The sequence below is a fragment of the Xiphophorus maculatus genome, chromosome 18, assembly GCF_002775205.1.
Source record: "Xiphophorus maculatus strain JP 163 A chromosome 18, X_maculatus-5.0-male, whole genome shotgun sequence".
In the NCBI taxonomy this organism is placed as follows: domain Eukaryota; kingdom Metazoa; phylum Chordata; class Actinopteri; order Cyprinodontiformes; family Poeciliidae; genus Xiphophorus; species Xiphophorus maculatus.
Genome location: NC_036460.1, coordinates 11,104,161 through 11,119,703, shown reverse-complemented (window position 1 = coordinate 11,119,703; position 15,543 = coordinate 11,104,161). Strand labels below are relative to the sequence as shown.

At 38.6% G+C, this 15,543-nt stretch overlaps 1 protein-coding gene across 5 annotated transcripts in view; it reads left to right on the top strand.

The window, feature by feature from the left end:
• The window catches only part of myo1c (myosin IC), a 56,889-nt gene that overhangs the window by 23,534 nt on the left and 17,812 nt on the right, over positions 1–15,543 (top strand). For 2 of the 5 annotated variants that reach the window (XM_023351232.1, XM_005804512.2), the window contains exons 2-5: positions 11,470–11,625; positions 12,413–12,528; positions 15,009–15,207; positions 15,457–15,537. In XM_023351232.1, the coding sequence (XP_023207000.1) occupies positions 11,470–11,625; positions 12,413–12,528; positions 15,009–15,207; positions 15,457–15,537 (552 nt within the window). Of the gene's footprint in view, positions 1–2,810; positions 3,010–3,448; positions 3,633–3,814; positions 3,932–11,469; positions 11,626–12,412; positions 12,529–15,008; positions 15,208–15,456; positions 15,538–15,543 lie in introns of those variants that run through there. The other 3 variants (XM_023351234.1, XM_023351236.1, XM_023351233.1) reach the window with 3 other exon arrangements.

The following is a 15,543-nucleotide window of genomic DNA, read 5'->3' as shown; positions in this document are numbered from 1 at the left end:
TTGAGCTACTCAATACCAAATACTTTTTTGCTCTTGAGTAATTTCTTGAGTGGCTTGTAATGGTACTCTTTCTGGAGAAAAATCTTTCGGTACTCTGTCCATCTCTGTTAACAGCACAGTACCTGTTTAATGTGGTTTAACTATTAACTTGTTTTGAAATAGTTAATTTTCCAGACACCAAAAAAACAGCTGATAGTCCTTTTTTTGTAAGTGTTTGGGTTGTTTTTATAACCAGTAGAGACCCAACTGGAAGCACAAAAATGTGCAAAATGTGAATTTTTTCCACATGACTGTTTGTTGATGACCATTACATAATTATTCCACTTTTAAAAATTACATAATGGTGAGGTGCTGTCAAGAGTTGTGATGGCAAATAAGTGCTAGAGTCTCTTGCTCAGTTTACCGGTGTTGAATAGGGCCTTTGTTCCTCCTGAGGAGACTCGGTCTTTGCCCTTGGGACTGAGCACCTTCAGGTAAATTAATTAAAAGTAAGAACAGGATAACCTTGAGGAAGACTTTGCCTCGCTAGAGCTGACTGAGGTAAAATGAAATGCTTTGAGAGAGACAGAAACCTCTCTACAAATTTTGTTTTCTTCTCCACATTGCTTTCTGCTTCTTCCTACTGAAAAATGCATGTGGTGGTGAGATGTTGAGACAACATTCAAAGGAAGCAGGTGCTAATTGTTTGGATTAGAGGCTTATTCTGTCGGACCAACAAGAAAGAAGCGAGGCATCTTAATGAGGTCTATAAAACTTGGCTTTTCCTGCTGGCGCTCCTCTCTTTGAACATGTTGCCTGTTGCTGCTTTGATTAGACTGTCCCGCTTTAATTGGTTCTCCTGATCTGAGGTTGCTGCTGATTGGTTCTGTCACAAAGCTTGTTCAGGAGATGTTTACCTCAGAGAGTAAAGTAAAGCAAGCCAAATCCTGTTGGATCAAAGAAACCAAAAACACAGTTTTTGTAGTTGTTTATTCTTGCAAAGGTTTTCCCTGGACAGAGACAGTTTATTGTGCAACATCAACACAATTGTACACACCTTGTTACCCATGACTCAGAGTAGCTTAAATGGATTTGCTCAGAAAGCAATTAGGCAGCTCTTCCCAGGACAAGAATTATCATTTGAGTATGGAGAGATCTCCCACTGCAATATCTTGTTACTCTGCCATTTAAAACAACAATTTTATGCAGGTTATTGTTCCATCAAAGCAAGAAGCCATGGCTAGCTTTCTTCAGGGAAAAATTCATTTATTCACTCATCTGCAAAACATGAGTGGACTTTAGTATAAACCATGTCAATTTAAATGAAGAGAAGAATGCATGTTTTATGTCTTAATTTATTTGTATTTGGCAGGGATACTGCACGAGGTTTCTGCAGTGTGTCATGCCTAATGCACTTGTCTGTATCCGCCAGGATGCATGTTAATACCTATTCGGATTGCAAAATATATCACAACTGTGTCGTCATTACAATATGAGTGTGAGCAATCCTTACATCTCAAAGGCCTGTTTTGACTTTTAAAAGTACTTCACTGTGTGTCAGATTCTTCTGAAGCTTGTTTCTATTTTGTGAGAGATCTTGGGATTTGGGGTATTTAGTGTAAACTATTGTAAAATGGGTGCAATCTGCCTGGTAATAAAGTTGATATAAGAAATGTATGACACATTTTTCCCACTTTCTGTAACATATCAAGTACTTTCAAGTCAAGAGTGAATACTTTTTCAGGCTATGTGTTCGGCTGAACCCACTTTTCTGAAATTTCACTAGGAGGCTCTAGTTCCCACCTCCATAAAACATTCTGGCAGGTTTTCGAGTCAGGTGGGAATATGACATAATCGTTTTCAAAAGTATTGACCAGAATCCAAGGTTGGCTTTTCCACTTATTTCTTAAAATGTTGTTTCAGAGCACTTAATTTCCAGCTCACTGGCATTAGCTAAAAGATTGCTGTTTTTTTTTTTTATATAACATGACCCTATATTTTCTTTACAACATATCAAATACGTCCAATGCTACTTTTAAGTCTCAAAACGTTGTCCGGTTCTCTGAGAATACAGAGAAAACCACTAAGTGCTTCAAGTGGCTTGTAAGATTATCAAATTATTGTATTGAAATGATGACTAAAGTTGTACCAACATAGTCCAGTAAGTAGTAAAATCTCTCCTTGGTTCACAGTCACTCACGCCCCTTGCCTGTGAGATGCCAGATGTTATTAGTGTTAACAAGCAGATGCATTAGACCACAGAGACCTTTGATCTGCAGCGGACGGGTGTGTATGTGCGCATGTTGCACTGGTCTGGACAAATTACCCTCCTTGTGTCGATACTGATTGAACAATGCCAACTTTGCATGTGTGTATATGGGATGTTTGCTAAATACAGTAAGCAACGGTTATAAGCAAACACCAGTAGAAAATCTAAGTGGAGGCGAGGAACTGAAGAAGGCAAACACGGTTCAGTTTGGATGCGTGCACAAAAACACACACACACTCCTCACCACAGTGGCATCAGCATGCAGTTTTTCCCTCTCATTCTTTCTTCTCTCCAGTGGTGGTTAGGGCCAGATGTGTATTTGTGCACACGATAAGAAGATGAGGAGCATGCTTTCGATCTTTTTCCCTTAGAGTCTAGTTGTCCACTGGATTGAGGGGGCAAAAGGGAAAATACTTACAGAAAGAAAAAAAGAAAGGAGGGGGGGTTTCTGTGTCACAAAAACACAGGGATTGTTTCCTCCAAAGAGAGGGAGAGGAAGACTGGGTGAACGTGGTGGGCGTAAGAGGAGGCAGAGTGAGGTGTGCGCTCGGAGCCTGTGAGCAGTAGTAAGAGGAGAAGCCATGGCAGCTGGCTCTCAGGACGAAGGGGAGAGCTTCTAAAAACAAACTCTCGGTTAAATAGTGGTCGTGACGCAGCGCTGGAGGCCACATTCCTGACAGCCGGGCTGTAGGAACAGTGGGAAAGAGAACAAGTTCAGATCGCAGGAGAGCTGGGCAGGAGCCATGAAATACAGACCTTTGGTAAGAAAGAGAGGAAAAAGTTGTTGTGGATGTGGTCAATCAGGAGGCTTTTAATGGGTGATTGATCTCAAAAGAGACGGTCAAGTTTGGACTTGTTAGTTTGCAATTAGAGGTAACTTGTAAGAACTAATCTTTAGGAGGGGAGTTACTTTCGTCTGACTTGTGAAGTAAGATTCCCACATTCTGCTTCAGATTGTGAAACAACCTTGATGGTACAGTTTTGGACTTGAAGGACACAGGTGAGATTTAATAACTTGATGCTCACCTGCTCTGCTTTTTTTTTTTTTTTACTTTGTCTCCTCTTAGCATCTTTGCACATCTTGCTTTGTATTTGTCACAGTGATGTTGGACCTTCATGATATCTGCAAGGGAGTGCCCTCACCTTTGAGTGTGTCTGCATGTGTGTGTATTTGCAGTGCCCCAGGGCGAGGCAGTCACACAGTGGTGTTGCGTAGCCGTGCTGCATTCTTGCACATTCACTGAACCAAAGAGTCAGTGTGTTAATGTGAAGTAGATTCTTGTTGCTTATTACTTTGGACATAGCGGGTCAGGACTTTTTTCATGCTTTGGGACATCCATAAGGATTTCATCCACATCAGAAGTCTTCACTGAGCCTCAGCAGGGTATGTACGTGTACGACAGATAGCTGACACATGCCAGAGTTGCATATTACTCCAAGAAATTCTTGACACTTGTCATTGTTGCCTGCGAGGCATTTGACTTCAGCTGAGAAAGTAGTTGATACTGGGCTTGCCTCATTCTCTTCAGGCTTTCCTCGGTTGTCACTTTGCAGACTGTAGCAAACTTGAGTTGTGAAAAGGTTTTCTTTGCTCTGTAAGGGAATGTAATCAGGGTGAGGGTAAAGATTAATGATATGAATGCCACAAAGCAGCCTCTCTCCATGGAGTTTCGTTGGTGCCAGGTAAGTTGGTGGATTCTTGCAGATTGTTTGAATGACAAATTGTTCTTCACTAATGCATAAATGCTAACTTGTAGGTTAACAGTACCCGCTACTTCTCAGTTTTCTAGGACAGGAACTGATTCTTTTTAATGAAAGTAGACGGTGGTGTTTTGCAGGGGTGTGGCAGGAGATCTCTTGATTTTAATGTTTTTCATTAAAGTACCTTCTCTTTTGAAGCACTATTTAGTTTTTGTCAAAATGTGGCTTAGTTTGTTGAGGTAAGTGGTTCCATGTTGGAAAGTTTTATTTTCAAATAAGAACGGAAGTAGTTCTTGAGTTGCCTGGTTGTTTTGACAGATTCAACTAACTTCATTTGATTAGAAACACCGTTTCTAATGGTATTTTAATGGTCTCCACCCTTTTTGAATGGATTGTGTGACATTTTGAGTAGAAAGATGTGATTTAAAAAAAAATTGAGAATATTGTGACTAACTAACTGTGTGCTGGCTAACATTGCTAATCCTTTAATGGTAAGTTTTAATTCAAAATCAAAACTTTTTTTAGACTGGTTGAGTATGACCAGTATAATTTGGTGTCGATACCGTTTCTGAACTTTGGTGTGGGTCGAAGCCAAGCAGATTGGAAACGGCTCAAAAAACAGAAAGCCGACGTTAGCCCAGAGCATTCTGGGTAAAGAGAACCAAAACAAATGTGCGAGTCCAATATTGGTGGAAGAAATGACTTGTGGTCTTTGGTAAAAAATAGAGAAATCTTTTAAAAAAACTGGTGTCACTCAATTTTTATTTACCTTTTATGAAGAAAGTAGTTGCGCTTGGTGTCTTCTTCTTCATGTTGTTTCCTTCAATGGTTCCTGGTGCAGCGCCCCCACAGGCGAGAGGGTGAAACATATTTTTCAAAGTGTTTGGTTTGGTTGACAGTTCAGTATGAAAGTGAAGCACATCAGCTGAAAATGTAACAAATGTTCCCAATCGAACTGAATCTACCAAACTATCAGGGGTGAAAACATCCTAAGAGCATTGACACTGGATAATAGATGTTACTTCTTAAGAATAGTTTGAAATAATTCCAAAGAAGTAAGATTTGACCTCTCGAGTTCAGCCTGATAACATATCACAGTTATAAAACATTTTTTAATGATATTTGTTGTTTTTCTTCTTTTGATTTTGATGCATTGGCACAGATTTGGTGTGCAGGACATGACTTGGCAGTTTTTATGTAGACATGCAGAATTCTTCGATTGTCCAAAATTAAATCTCAAAGCTTGTCTCCTCCTTGTGAAAACCAATATCATGTGTTGCCTGTTTTTATGAACTGGATCCTTGCTAGTGGAGAATAGAGTAAATAAACAATATGAATTGTTTAAAATAGATTTTTGTGGAAGAAAATTAGGAGGATTTTAGCAGCTGCCAGCTTGTTTAGCCCACATGCCCTTAGATGGGTGGTTAAGTTTTGCTCGCTCCACCTGTTTGACTGCTTTGCGGAGCGTTGTTATGCTCTGTGGAGAGATCTAAGCTTGCTGGAGGAGTATCTCTATGGTAATACTAAAAAATAATGGTAATACGGCTTGCGTCTTGTACAGGTGAGCAGTGGGAGAATGCTTCGAGCACTGAGAAGCTTTACATGCACAGACTTGTGGGATATGTTTTACTCCACATTCACACAAGCTTGGGGAGACCTTGACTGATTGGAAGCTCTGCAAAAGATCTCTGTTGTGTTTTCTTCCTTCTTCCTTGTTTATAAAATGTTGTGGTTGGCTTGTGATCCTAACAAAACCAGCAGCTCATGCATAGCTTCTGGGGTCACAGTATGTTTAGCTTTACTCCAGCTTTCACTTAAAACCTCAGTCACTTACAAATTAAGACTGAATTAAATTGAAGTCTTTATTTCTACAGTCTGCTCCCTTTTGTTTCAACCAGCCAGCACAGAACCAGAGGAGGGGAGAAATCAGCACCAGAAATCTGATTCAAAGATGAAAAATGTGGAAAAGGGGCAAAACGCTGAGAGACCAGTTAAATTAGTCAGACCTGTGCAAATCTACACACTTTTTTTTTTTTGCAAATCATGTGAACAAGAAAGAACAAGACATTTTTGCATACGTTATCTGTATTTTATGTGATTACACATTGTACTCTAGGTGGCTGACATGCCTTGGGGTCTGATTGGTTAATACAAAGCTTTACTGAACATGGCATAAATTTATGCTAAAGTATCGAGCCAACGAGTACAGATACACAGAGTCCTGTAGACGTATTGCCAACTCCTAAACCTTTTCATATTTTGGAGGTTTTAAATTAATAATATGTCAAATGGACTTTTTTGAGTATTATTCCATCGTATCATAATTACATGTTTTTCTGGTTAAGTTGTGCTGAACTCGTTGGATTTTTCAATCATAGATTGATCCTTGAGTTGTTTTTTATTCCCCAATTAGTCTGTATACAATAAACATTAAAAACTGACAAAAAGCAAGAAAGGGTATTTATCTACAAAACAATTAAACATATAATAGAACGAGTAAGGGCAATAAAAATAATATGACCAAAACAGAAAACAAAACAAGCAAACAAACAAGGAGGTGTACATTAAAATGAATACATTCAAAACAAGAGTGAAACACAGAACATAATCAATTGGTGCCACAACAAAATTGAAATTGATTAATTTGTTAATTAGGATATACTTTTTTCTTTTAATCATAGCAGTTATTTTCTACTTTGAATAATTTTTTATGTTTTTTAATTAATCAACAGATATTTTGGAGAAGTGGAAAAGAGAGGGAGACAAAGAATAATAGTATATGGAAGAACAAAGAATAAGCAAATAAAGAATAACTTAAAAAAACCCACAATGTGACCTTATTATTAGGCTCTCCCATTTCCCTCTCCTCTGCTTAAAGTTTGAGATTTTTCTTAATAACCTGGCTTTAAACTCCTCTTCAACTTCTGTTTACTAACCAGATTTTTCTGAAGACATTGGACAGGATTCTATTTGGGAGAATCAGAGTAAAGGGGGCTGAACACAGTTGCTCACCACATTTTTCAGATTTTTTTAAATGTTTTTCTTTTTTTAACTATGGATTGTTTTCTTTCCTGTTTATACTTATGCATGTCTTTGTGTTGGTCTTTCAGAACAAACTCCAATAAAATATATTGATGTTTACAGCTGTAAGCTAATAAAATTAGAAAAGAATGCTTTTGTAAGATTTTTTTTTTTTTTGCATTTTGTGCATTGACTCCCCAGTAATAAACTTTAATAGTGACCATCTGAACCAGTGGGTAGATTCTTGCAGCTGGAGGGTTGTGTGTTAAATGCTTTGTGTCTTCTGTCTCTGTGCTCCTGGGCAAAGCTCTCAACCTCAAGTTTCCTACTGAACTGTGTGTGAATGCGGCTGTAGCGTAAAGCGCTTCAAGTGGTAGTTTGACTAGAAAAGTGCTAAATAAACTCAGTCCTTTTAACATTTGTGGTCTTCCAGACAGGCAGGGAAACAAATGCAGTTTGTTTCAAATGTGCAGCTGGGGACGCTTTATGAATTTAAATAGCTGAATCTGGATTCTTCTACTTAACTCTGATCATAATGGTTTAATTCTTTTCTTCTGACTCTTCCAAATTTATAGAGCTGCAAGACTATAATACTAGATTACCCATTTACAGTAACTTTACTGCACATAAATCTGGTAATTGCTCCTTTTAGAAGTGGATGATTTTATCTACTTTACAGAAAAAGACATTTAAATAAGGTCTAAGTATAACACACATGAACATGTAGTATAAATCTGGAGACAGTTGGTGTTGAGGTACTTTATGTTGATTAAAGATGAATTAAAGATTAGCAGAAATAACATTAGATCTGATGATGTAGAGATATTTCAATCTGAACTAGGGCTGCAATTAATGATTATTTAATGATTGATTTATTGATTATTTTATTAATTGCCTCATTACGCATTTTTCATTTAATCCTTTTTTATACAATATTAGAAATGCATTAAAAGACACAAACAATTTAATTCCTTTTTCATAAGAAGAATGAGAAAATAAACATTTTATTACTTTTTGGGTAGGACATATTGACAAACAACAATTTTTCTGTTTAACTTAAATGCAAAATGTATATATTTTTGTACAGCTTTGGTTTAATTACTGCTCTGCTTTTTTCTGCATACTCCAGTTAATAATTAGCGATTACTAAATCAGCTGACAATGAATCTGATTAATCGTTTCAGCCCTAGTCTGAGCGATAGTGACTGGAGCGATCAGTCATCTCAGAAGTGTGGGACCTTTTCAGGTCTCCTCCCTCCATCCTGGCGCCGAGCGACTCTGTTTGCTGGACAGGATTTGGAAAACATGACGACTAGTGGCAACCAGGCAGGCACATACGTCTTGAGTTCCTGAAAGCGGGTGGAGGTCCACAGTACCTTCAGGAAAGCCAGCCAGTGAAAGAAGAATTGGGAAACAGTGAAGTAATGGAGCATGAGTGCGACACAGATGAGGAAGTATTAAAGAAGAATAAATGTCCTGGCCACTCTAATTATGCTGTCTCTTCATAAAATATGCAAAGTCATGTAAATTTTCTTCTATTTTACAGTAAAATCTGCTTGGTTCTTTATTCACATTTGGGCTGAACCTCCTGCTACTTTAGACTTTCCCATGAACAATCCTCTGAGGAGGAAGTCGCGTTTCCGCAGCAGCAACGCGTTTGAATTCAAAGATCTAAACTGGTAAAATATCTGAACATAGAAGCTTCGTGAGAAGAGCAAATAAAATGAAGTCAAAGTGGTGACTGAGTACCAGGATATTAAAACACTCAGCTGTAGCGACACACGCTCACAGCTGCTGTTTTCTGTGTGAAACAATAGGTCACCAGAGCTCATATTGTCCAAACAGAGCTGAGAGGTGGGAGACACACGGCTGTGTGGGATAAAGTTACATATCAACACACAATTATTATCTCCAGAGGTGTTCTCCCAACTTTCTAGACTTCTGATTCATTGCTTTACTTTGTTTTTACATGTAGCATTGATAACATGGGTGTTAAGAAAGCAAAGGATCATTTATACATTATGGAAATAAATCATTCAGGCAGGATTTGTGCTAGATGTGTTTAATCAGAAAATATCTTGAGAGGATGAGTTATATCAAGTGTTTGTTTCTAAAGGCTTAAAAGGAGAGAGAATCTGCTGCATATCCCCACAGTACTAGGATGCTTCACACCCAAAGACAAAATAAGAGATATAAATACCAAAACCCATGTTTGCTATGACCTGATGCTAACAAAGGTAATCTGAAATAAACCAAACTTTGTCTTTAGATTTGATTCATTGCTCAGGAAATGAATAATTGTTTAATAAGCAATCCAAATCCTTCCTGGTCAAAACCGTCACACAGTTCATTGCAGTCAGATTCAGTTCATCATAAAAGCCAATTGGTGAAATGTTATTTATATAAAGAAGCCAAATTGTATAAATTTAGCCTCATCTTTGCAGAAATCTGTCTAAGTTGGTGTTAAAAGGTTGACAAAAGGACTTTATTCTTTATTCTATTCTAAAGGAATACATTTTATTTTGTAATATATCTCAGATATAATGGTATTGAAAGTGTCATTGCTGGTTGGGTATCTGATACCATTTTGATCTAAAAAAAGTTGGATATGAAATGACCAAAAAGTGAAATGAGCAGCTCTGGCTGAGGTCTGTCTCTTATTTTAGCAGCCTGAATTATCTGATCTGACCTTTTAAACTTCTGGTACTGGTACTGAAAATGGCTGGGGATTGAATCAGAAGGATTTACCCTGAATTTATGCCGCTTTTCAGACCTTTGGCGGCTCTACAGCTTTGATTTTGACCTGAAGGAGACAACAGTGAATGAGCATCAGGAGAGAGAGACTCCAGCAGCCTCCCTCCCTCCCAGCCGCTCGCCTCTTTGAGAGGCTGTAAAGATAAATTACAGGCTGGTTCAGTTAATTAAAGAGCACAAATGGAGCAGGCAGTGTTAGCTAATGTTATTAGGCTCAGGAAGCTGCTGTTTGTGTCAGGTTTGTTGTCCTGATGCCGGGCGATGCGTTCAGGGACATGGACTGACTCAGGCTGGGGAAGTCCGACCGAACACTTGGGCTGAGATCAAATGTGGTTCTGCATACTTGGGTGAAATTTGAACAAGATGCAGAGCGTGTCTGTGTGTGTTTGTGTGTGCGGAGATTTTAATGGGCCTCAATATGGCTGTAGTGAGGAGTTTCTAGGAGGGTTTAAGCAGTGATGGAGCTGGACTGGAGTCACAACCCGGCCTCCGCCAGCCTCACCTTCCCTTTTCTCCCTCTCCTGTTTTTCCCTCTGCTCTAATTAATATGTTCTGTCCTCCCTCAAGCCTTCTCAACTCTTTCTCGATCCAAGTCTACACTGTAGTCTCCTGGGGGAGACGTCTTCTGCACTGCCTAACACAACAACAACACCTGCTGTGCTACTCTGTGTGTCTTGTGCCCTGTCCTGTCCTCAGTCTGGCTCCTTCCTCCTCCAACTTATTTTAGTTTGCACTCTGTACTTCTGACTGCATATCAACAATGGATGTCGGTAACTTCGCCAGTCTTATGCGGAAAACTCAATCCACTATTTTAGAAAACGGCTTCCTGGGCAAACGCCTCAATGAGCTGAGACATGTGAGTGCTGCGCTTTGACTTTGCACATCTGATGCTAAATTTGTCTGGTGTTTCTTAAACAAGTGAAACCAGGATGGGTCTTTTTTTTCACTTGGGTTGGGGCGACAACACTTCCCCATCCACATCTGGGCTCGGTTCGATCTCGCTTTTTTAGAAGTGAGAAGTTTATTTACAAGCCTTTCTTCAGCGAAAACAGAAAATGTATTTATTGTTGTGTTTTAGAGGGTGGAAAGACTTCAGTGCTTCTTTCATTTACATCCACACACTTATAGTTTACCAAGTGCTGTTTATGCATTTGAACTGGTGTAGATTTGTTGTTATTGTTGGAAAAGTGAACCAGGCAATATCTCTACCTCTTTACCTCTTTAAATGCACTGATCAAAGATTTGTGGCTTCACCATTTTGTACCTTTGCATTTTTGGTCAAAGGAGTGCAATGATCAGGAGTAGCTTCCCACTGTAGCAGCCTGAATTAACTTCTTTCTAGCACAAACACAGAAATTTTGCTCCTCACTTTTAAAGCTTTAAACATGCTGCTGTGAAATATCTTACCTCTGCCTGTCTGTCCCACTCAGACTCTAATATAATTTAAATTGCAGATAAAAACTCATCTCTTTGATATGTTTGATAGTAATTTAAATCTTAATTTTGTGTTTTACTTACTTTTTGTTACTGTTTTTCCTCCATTTAGTGTTTTACGATTGTGGATGTAACTGTGAAGCACTTTGGCCGTCTGATGTGGGTTTTTTAAATGCACTAAATGTGTTTAACTATCAAAAACAAGGGTCATAACTTCTAGGTTTTGTTTTTGTTATTATAATTTTGTAGATTATAATTAGTTACACTATTATAGTGTTACACTAACAAACATGGTGATCCTCTTGTTTCAGGTGGTGGCGAGTGACGGGGTCCGGGCTATGATGGAGTCGGCCCTGACAGCCAGAGACCGGGTGGGAGTGCAGGATTTCGTCCTGCTGGAGAACTACACCAGCGAGGCGGCATTCATAGAGAACCTGCGAAAACGCTTCAAGGAGAACCTGATCTATGTGAGTCAATGATGAGGATTAGGGGCACGTATTAGGCAAAACTTTCCTGATTTTAATGGGATTATTTAAGTTTAGTGCCATGTTTTTTCTAATAAGACACAGCAATGGCGAAACACCACCATTATTTTTCAATGTTTCTTGTGAAGCAGCTATCTGTTAGCATCACAATTTTCAGATGAAAAAAGACTAAACTCTCACTATGAAAGTGAGAGTTAGTTTTGAGATATGTATTTTAAAGTAAAAAAGTTTGTATACAGTACTTGAGTTGGGTTGTGAAAGTCGGTCTACATAATTTTGTTGTACAACACAACCAGCTACCGATTCTTAAGCTGCTGTGGGACGTTTAAATGAATCTGAAATTCAAAAATATATGGTTTTAATTGTAAATTGTGTCGTGGAAATTGGTTTTGCATGGCCCTATTGAAAAAAAAAAAATTGTAAGCAATTTAAGATTTCTGAAACTTATTAGGATCTTGAAAACATTATTGTTATGAATCATTTATTTTTTGTGGCTGGGGCATTTGGACCTCTTGAGATTACATTTTATAATTTAAACCCTTGTCAAATGTGTTTACGCCTTTTTATTTTAAAAAACAAAAAAGGGGGATTCCGAGTTTTTCTTAAATTTTGTTAAAATTTAATATAGTTTACAGTCTTTCTTTAGCTAAATTAATTGCTAGAGCTATAATTTACACAAGTAAGAAATTTGCTGACAATTTTCAAACATGTTCTTATAAAACCATTTTTATTTTATGACAATGTGACCACTTCGTTCTCTTTTCCTCAGACTTACATCGGTTCTGTGCTGGTATCGGTGAACCCGTATAAAGACCTGGAGATCTACACCAAGAACCACATGGAGCGATACCGTGGCGTCAACTTCTATGAGGTTTCGCCACACATGTAAGTGCACAAATCTCTCCGTTTGCAGCTGTCGCTCCATTAAAGGACAAATCTTCTTGTCTGAGATGTTTCTGTACAGAATGTCTTGAAAGGCTGAAATGACTCATCGAGATTAAATCGATTATTGAAATAATTGCCAATTGCTTTAGTAAACCAGTAATCATTAACTGGAGCATACAGACTCAAAAAAGGCCATTTGCTGAAAGAGCAACATACTTGGAACATTAATTGAGTCAAAACTAAACAAAAATATATATAAGATTAATCCATATTTGTCTGTGAATATATTCTATCTTTCACCTGGTTCAAATTCTGTAAAAAGAAAATCTCCTATAAATCACATTATACTGTCCAATTAACTCAAAATAATGCTCAGTATATCATCCCTACACTGTATTAATGTTAAGGTTTTTCACATGTGAATGTTTTATTTTCTTATTTGAAAAGGGAATTTGTATCTTTTCATGTATTTCTAATGTTTGAAAAAGGCTTAAGTGAAAAATCTGCAGAATGTGAAAATCTTTTTATCTACTTAGTCATCAGAATAATTGATTATTAAAAGAAAATAACCTGCAGCATAGAGGAGTCAGCAGGTTCCTCAGAATGTGAAGGAGGCTTACAGTGAATACGCTGAAACAGATTTTTATGAATCCTACTTTTTTCCTTTACTAATGTGTAAAGTCAGACTATTTAATCCATCAAATCCAGCAGAGAGCAATAATGTGTTCCTTGCTTTTTTTCTAGAATGACATAGCTGTGCTAAATACTGTCACAGCAATAAAATGTATTGAAATATTTGCTTTGTTCGCTTTTCTCATAGTTGGTCAGCTACAAGTCTGAGTGTCCTTTTCTCTATTCGTCATGACTGCGGTCTGAGCATTTGAAATGCTGCCACAGGAAGGGTCAGGGAATTCCCTTTAAATCCTTCCAAAACTCAAAGACCTGCAGTGAAACAATCCAGCACATTATGAAGAGTCTAGAGGAGCTGCACTGAAACATTTCACAAGCCTGTTATTTTACGTTGTCTGCGCTCGAGCGTGTGGCTAAATGTTTTCTCTCCCTCTGAGTGGAAAGAGAGATGTGCTTCAGCGAAGAGCAGAGGTTAGAAGGGTGGAGGATGGGGGGGAGCTGGGAAGAAAAGTAAGCATGCGTTGGTACCAGGCGAGAGGTTTCCTCCCTGCAGAGGGAATTCCTCTGACCCGAACTTGACCCCCGCTCAGACTCCTGTGTCAAACACGAACGGCACCAAGTGCAAGTGCAACAACGTTCAAGCTGCTGCTTTTTATCTTTCACCGATTAGTCCACTGTCAGAAATGTGTCAAAACATGCTGAAATAACAAAACCAGGAAGATAGCGATCCAGAGCTGATGAGCGATGGTGTAACTGGAACAAGCTGGGTTTCGCTCTGGTCTTTATGATTCATGCTTATACTCAGACGGTGACGGGCTAGCATATGACACATTCCAAGCATGAATTTTCCAAAGTCAATATTTTCTTTAACACATTGTCATCCAGTAAAGGGATGTATTGCTCTTATTCTGGATTTTTATTGTTTTTCTAAGTTTTTTAACAGAATTGTTTCACTTCGGTACTGAATTGATATGCATTCCTTTTCAATTAATGGATTACTGAGACTAATCTGACCTGTGATTGGGTGGGATCCTCCAAAATGATCTGGATGTTTGGGTTTCTCTCCTACTAACTGATCTTAGATAAGGAGAGACGCGCAGAGTTTTGTGAATTTCCAATTGCTTGATTTCATCCCTGAAAAAGAAGTGAAGTGTGAAGAAACAGTCATTATAAAACAAGCTTATATTTGATTTGTCGCTGTCTTAGGATAAACTAAAGGTATCTCACACTTGATAGCCGGGTAGACTCAGTTCAGTTGGGGACCAAAATTGCAGCATTTGTTAAATTTTCAGCTGGTGCGGTTTGCTTTCACACAGCATTATGTTAAAGGATCCAAACCGTTTGAATACCTGTTCACCTCCTCATCTGCAGTGGTGCCGCACCAAGAATCACTGAAGGAAACGACACAAAAATATCTGATGAAGACACTGAGCGCAACTTTGTTCTTCATAAAATGCAAACAAAAGTGGAGTGGCATCAGATTTTAGCCACTTTCAAATTAATCTTTTGTCTTTGGTAAAAGACCATGCATCATTTCTCCTGCTAGGATTAGACTCTCTTGTTAGTTTTTGTTGTATTTACCCAGAATACCCTGTGCTATAATCCAAGTCGTTAATCTGCACCAGAGTTCAAGCCTACCAAACTGAGACTTAGGTTTTTAGGTGGACCTGAGTTTACTTCTTTGGTCTGCAACAGAGCTCAATTGCACATTCACACATTTTCAAACAAATCAAACTTTCTAGGTAAATGAGCTAGAGTTTGATTAAAGCAAACTAAGGACTCAAATATATCTTCCTCTTCTCTTAAGACATCAAATCTTCTGCTACTCTTGCCTTCCTCCCCTCCTGCAGCTATGCTGTGTCAGACAATGCGTACCGCTCCATGAGGACGGAGCGGAAGGACCAGTGCATTCTGATCTCAGGGGAGAGCGGCGCTGGGAAGACGGAAGCGTCCAAAAAGATCCTGCAGTACTACGCCGTCACCTGTCCAGCCAGCGAACAAGTGCAGACCATCAAAGACCGTCTGCTGCAGTCCAACCCAGTGCTGGAGGTACCTGTATTTGACTGTATTTTTATAGAACAAAGCACTGAAAAAATTATCTTTACTAGTAGGTTTCTTAACAAGTTCTGTCAATTTCCTTCATTCCTTTTACGCTCTCACCTTTTTTCTTTATTCTTCTCCTATCTTTATCACCTTCCTTCATCTGCACTATCTTGTTATCTCTATTCCACAATCCATCACTTATCACTCCTTTCCTCTTTCTCTTTCCCTTATCTGCTGTGTCTTTCTCCCTTCCAGGCCTTTGGGAATGCCAAGACGTTGCGTAACGACAACTCCAGCCGCTTTGGCAAGTACATGGATGTTCAGTTTGACTTTAAGGTGAGT